General features: G+C 44.0%; 1 gene segment (V, D, J or C); it reads left to right on the forward strand.

Moving 5' to 3' along the window:
* Positions 1–5,251: 5,251 nt before the first annotated feature.
* LOC116464988 (immunoglobulin kappa variable 1-39-like) lies at positions 5,252–5,767 on the forward strand. The segment is given in 2 exon segments: positions 5,252–5,320; positions 5,445–5,767. Coding segments are annotated over 2 exon segments (378 nt in total).
* The last annotated feature ends 385 nt before the right edge of the window (positions 5,768–6,152 follow it).

The raw sequence follows: 6,152 nt of genomic DNA on the forward strand, positions 1-6,152 counted from the left end.
GATGGCCCAGGGGATTCACTACTGAGTCCCAACCTCTAACCCAAAGCCCTCAGTCTAGTGTTGCTCTTTCCTTCATGCTATTTTTGTTTGTTTTCTTGTGATCATTTTAGCAATAAAATATCACATTTTTATTCCTAGCTATTTCAGATATCTTAGTTAATCACAATGGTTGCCTTCTGAATAATAAATGATCTTTCACAATGATGTTAAGAGATCCAAATCCGTGTACTTTGGAAGTTGCATGAAGCTCTGTCTAGCATGAGTGCCAGTGACTCTCCCAGATTGTTCCATGCAGCTGGCCCCACAGAGTCCCTCTGTGCTGTCATATCACCCACTGCCTTCTGTGCATGAGATATTCTGATAAGAATCCTGGTGGATTCACTTAAGGAAGTGAAGAGATTTATGACATTGAGAAAAGGAGGAAGCCAGGGTGTGTGGAGAGAGACAGAGAGAAAGAGAAAGAGAGAAAGAGAAAGAGAGAGAGAGATTGTGATGTATGTACAGGACTAACACTGAGACCTGGTTATGTAATGGTGTAGTACTGAGTATCATCCCCAAATAGTGAGGTTTCACTCCAAGAAGACTATGCCTGTATCTCATTTGGGAAAACGGCTTTTGCAGGTGTAAATTAAGAAGCTTGAAACAAGGAGATGGTCTTAGATTAATCAACTGAGACTTAAATGCATACTCAAGTGTCTTAAAAAAAACAAGAGGTAGAGAGACATTTAGCATAGACTGAAGTGGAGAAGGCAATGTGAACACAGAGACAGAGATTGCAGTGATGTGTCCACATCCTAGGAGAGAGAAGTCACCAGAAGCTGGAAGAGCTAAATCAGACTGCTCCCTAGAGCTTCTGAAGGAGCCAGAACTGATGACTCCAAGATCTTAGCCCAGTGAAACTGATTCTGGTCTTCTGGTCTCCAGAACTATGAGAGATTCCATTCCTGTTGTTTGAAGCTGCCACATTTTTGAGAACTTGTTACAGTAGCCCGAAGACACTAACACAAATGGGGCTCCGGGAAAATCCAGACTAAAGGTGCTGTGTTGGTTTGCAATCTCTTTGCTTAACTTTCTGCTTAACTTTTCTCTTTGCTATTTCTTAACAATAGATTGGTGAAAAATTTTGTGATTGAAGAAATGTACATGAAATTTGCAGTGTACAGAGAAGCATCTGTTAGTTATAAGATAAATATTGATAATTTTAGTTGAAAATGACATATGACTGTTAATATCACACAACATTCTGAGTTACTCAAGAATTCATAAAAGGGGCACTAGATACTCTTCTCATGTATATGTGTGTCTGTCTATACATGTATGTACACTTCATGGTGCATCAGCTGGCGGAACCCTCAGGACACCCCTTCACATCCTCAGTGCCCCATTTCACACGTGAGGAAACTGTTCATGAGAGCACATGGCTGGTTTGCATAAAAGTCACTTGGTCAGCAGTTGTTGAAGCTGAACTTGGAATCTACATCTGTCTGACCTTAACTATGTTCCTTCCACAGAGCCACATTCATTCCATAGAGGAACCCACCACCTATAAAACCAGAAAAGAGACAAAGCCAGAAGTGCAGGGTGGATTTCTTAACACAAGCTCACTGCGACCTCTAGTCCTCATCATGCTGACACTAAGCTTAAACCCAGACCCTTCTACAATTTTGTCTACAAAGCACAATTTGCTCAAAGCCTTTACAAACACAAAGAACCTTTCTTTCAGATCTGGCAGCAGGGTCACATCTTACATGGCCCTGAACACATTTGGTCTCCTCTGCCATTCCCATCTCTCTGACTCAATCCTCGCTTGCAGCCATAAAAAAGGATGTGTTCATGTCCTTTGTAGGGACATGGATGAAGCTGGAAACCATCATTCTCTGTAAACTATTGCAAGGACAAAAAACCAGTCACTGCATGTTCTCACTCATAGTTGGGAATTGAACAATGAGAACACTTGGACACAGGAAGGGGAACATCACACACCGGGGCCTGTCGTGGGGTGGGGGGAGGGGAGGCGGATAGCATTAAGAGGTATACCTAATGTAAATGATGAGTTAATGGGTCCAGCACACCTACATGGCACATGTATACGTATGTAACAAACCTGCACGTTGTACACATGTATCCTAGAACTTAAAGAACAATAATAATAATAAAAAAAAGGGTCTTGTACATCTAATTTGCCCTACAAATGTTAAAACAGCAAACCCGTATCGCCCTCCTCTTCTCATGTGCTGTGAGAGATGACCTCCAGGCTCTCAGATACCAAGATTGTACAAGACCTAACCCAGAGAATTACTCAAGACTCTTTCTACATAAGAAGAATTGTGGGGCTAGCTCTCCTCATAGAAAAATGTTTTCTGTCTCATTGAAATTGACAGCAAAACACAACAACATAGAACTATTTGAGAGAACAGAGGACAGTGATACACTTATGGAAGTAAAACACACCCCTTCCCCTTGCACTGGTTTCCTGTTGCTGCTGTAACAAATTACCACAATCTTACTGTTCCACATAACACAAGTGCATTATCTTACATTTCTGGAGGTCAGAAGTCTTAATGAAGTAAATTCAAGGAGTAATAGGGCTCTATTCATTCTAGGCTTCAAGAACGAGAATCCCATATCGAGCATTCCATGTTTCCGATGTTCCCACATTCCTGGCAGCATGGCCCCTTCCTCCATCACTCCAGTTTCCCTGTCCATTGTCCCAGGTCCTCTCTGCCTGTTACCCTCCTCCCTCCCTATTATAAGGGCCCTTGTGATTATGCTGGTCTCACCCAGATAATTCAGGATACTCTCCTGACCTCAAAATTCTCAACTTAACCATGTCTGCCAAGTTATTTTTGACATATTCATAAGTAATGATCATAGATTCCAGATATCAGAACAATGATGTCTTTAGGGAGTGTATTATTCATTCCACAAACAAGTCTCATCATCTGCACAATGGTCTTCCCCTAAGGTAGAATAAAAATATCACAAGGCCGATTTATGAGGCAATCGACCTAGAAAAAACCTGAGACTCTAGGACTCTCTGATGTGTGGATGTCAAATTCTGGGGGATTCTGAGTCTCTGCTCTGTGTGGACTCTATGTTGTGTAGCCATTTGTGGAAGGCTTCTTTGATTTTGTGACCTAGAAAAAATGAATCTCTGCTCAAATCAAATCTAAGAAAGATTGGCAAAGGGAATTTAAAGATTTCCTAAATTTTTGGAATTTCCCTATGCATTAAAACATGAGAAGTGGCAATAATTCAAACCAACAATGCCCTCCAAGAATGAGGATTTTTCCAATTCATTAGGTTGGGTCCCCTCAGTGAGAAGGATGCCAAAGATTCGCATGCAGGCAGTATCTTTACAAAGTGCAGGAAACAAGCAAGTGAACAAGGGAGGGGAGGAGGGAAAGTGAAAGGTGCCTCAGAAGGAGCCACCTCTGAGGATGACAAGAGCTCAAACCCACATAGAAACACAGGAAAAATGCCTCTGTGATTCCACCTGACAGGTGAGGGAGCTGGGGGATGTGTACACCTCCCTCAGTCAGTCATCACTGATTGACAGCCGTCCTAGGGGATGCTAATTCCAGGCCATGAGGTCTGCCTCATTTGCATCCTGAGCTGCTTCCCCAGGTTCAGATAGAGCAGTGAAGGGGAGAAAGAGCCATAGAGAGTCAGCTGAAGTATAATGACTAGAATCCCCAAGGCGTAGTAACAATGACTGCTAAAATTATGCACAAAGAAAAAGTGCATTTGAATCCAGAGATGTATCTCTCTGAATCTGGATATCTGGATCCTGGCAGCCTGTTCGGTAGCCATTTCCCAGAAATCCAGTCCCCTGGAAAAGCAGCAGGAGGTTTGTGCATAGGCTGCAGTACCTCGTTCTGGCCACTGGTGAGCGCGCATGAGAACTACTCCCTGGAGTACTTCTCAGTCCACTGACACTGATGTGATTGGCTCCACTTCCCCTGCTGTCGAGCCAGGCTGACAAGCCCTGGGCAAAGACATCTGTGTGAGGTATTGAGGTTCAAATCAGTGCTTAAGATATGTTTGGATGCAAAATACTTTTTCATCTACATGGGCAGTGTCTTGGCAGAAGATGGAGACTCTCTCTAAATGGATGTGAGACAGGGCGGCTGGCATCTGGGTCAGGATGATGCCCTGGTGCACGGCAAGAACACGCATTGGGCAGCAGCCACCCTCGCTAAGGAGACAGGTTCACTGACCTGTCCTTACCCCAGGGCCTCTCCCTCACCTGCTCTCCAGAAACCAGGCTCTAGGGCAGATGCTCCTGAGACCCTAGGAAAGGCTGGTGGGGAACGCAGCTCAGAGCCTTACTGAGGGGATGTGGCCTTTGTCGTCCTACCTTGAAACAATTGATTATTTGAGCCTGGATTGATAGAGGGCTTCAAGCTGATTTTAATCCATCCTCCTATGGTCAGCGAGTGAAACAGAGATTTTAGTTGAAATAATGAGACCTGGTATCACTAGTCAGCCCTCCATGCTGGAGAACCATAAGGAATTATACAAAAGGCAGGAAAGGGGATAGAATATGGGGATCATCACGCCAAGAATAAGGTGCAGCCCATTTAGCCCCTGGGTCTTAAAGAGACCCATAGCTCTGGATAATGGCAGATCTATGCGTGACACAGTTATCACCTTTGTGCATCTTCAGAGAATTGGTTTTCCTTTTAATCCTAGGAACAATGTCTTAAGTGTATTAGTAAATTCTATTGAATTTATTAAAGATGCTTCTGATAAATTCTTTTAATATTCATTTCAAAAAAGAAGCAATTTCACACTGACAGAGACATCGTTATTATAGCACTAAATACTTTTACATTCATCAAATTCCTTTGAGATTAACTGAAATTTCTGACAGCCCCACATTCTACAACTTTATTGTAAATTTTCTGCCAAAAATGATGCTTTCCTATACACTCCGAATACAAGTATAAATATATTATTTAATCTAGTCTTAGGTTGATTTAAAACTTTGAAAATTCACTCCAAAAATATGTTCTGTAACCGTATGGCCACCAATGAGAAATGTATTCTTTCAAGATAAATCTGTGCCTCCCTGGTCTGACCTGGGACCCTGGGGACACCGCTCCTCTGCTGAGTTACTGAGATGAGCCAGCCCTGCAGCTGTGCTCAGCCTGCCCCATCCCCTGCTGATTTGCATGTTCCCAGAGCACAGCCCCCTGCCCTGAAGACTTTTTATAGGCTGGTCACGCCCTGTGCAGGAGTCAGTCCCAGTCAGGACACAGCATGGACATGAGGGTCCCCGCTCAGCTCCTGGGGCTCCTGCTGCTCTGGCTCCCAGGTAAGGAAGGAGAACACTAGGATTATACTTGGTCAGTGTGCTCAGCACTGACTGGAACTTCAGGGAAGTCCTCTGATAACATGATTAATTGTAAGAATATTTGTTTTTATGTTTCCAACTTCAGGTGCCAGGTGTGACATCCAGATGACCCAGTCTCCATCCTCCCTGTCTGCATCTGTAGGAGACAGAGTCACCATCACGTGCAGAGCCAGTCAGGGTATTAGCAACTGGTTAGCCTGGTATCAGCAGAAACCAGGGAAAGCCCCTAAGCTCCTGATCTATGCTGCATCCAGTCTGCAAAGTGGGACTCCCTCTCGGTTCAGTGGCAGTGGATCTGGGACAACTTACACTCTCACCATCAGCAGCCTGCAGCCTGAAGATTTTGCAACTTATTACTGTCAACAGGGTTACAGTACCCCTCCCACAGTGTTACAAGTCATAACATAAACCCCAAGGAAGCAGATGTGTGAGGCTGGGCTGCCCCAGTGCTCCTTCTGGTGCCTCCATCTGCTGAGGGAAGTTCTCAAACTCAGTCAGGTTTGGAAAGGCATTGGGAGATTTTCCTAGAGGAGGCCAGGGAGGTTCCTCTGAACCCTTAGCCTCTTTCCCCCTCATCCCCAGCAGAAAAGACTTGACAGTGCCTGTCCTGGCAGAATAAAGAAGAGAGAGAAGTCCAACTGAGGAGTCTGTGTTATGGGATAATTGGAGTTTGTACAGCAAAAGAGAAGCTATTCTCAGTATTTCAAGGAGAAATTATTCAAGTTGAATAAATTAGAGTCTAAACCACAGTCTTTCCGAAGCCTATGGAACGTTATTCATGAAGCAGGTACTA

The sequence above is a fragment of the Hylobates moloch genome, unplaced genomic scaffold, assembly GCF_009828535.3.
Source record: "Hylobates moloch isolate HMO894 unplaced genomic scaffold, HMol_V3 SCAFFOLD_2537, whole genome shotgun sequence".
NCBI classification, from domain to species: domain Eukaryota; kingdom Metazoa; phylum Chordata; class Mammalia; order Primates; family Hylobatidae; genus Hylobates; species Hylobates moloch.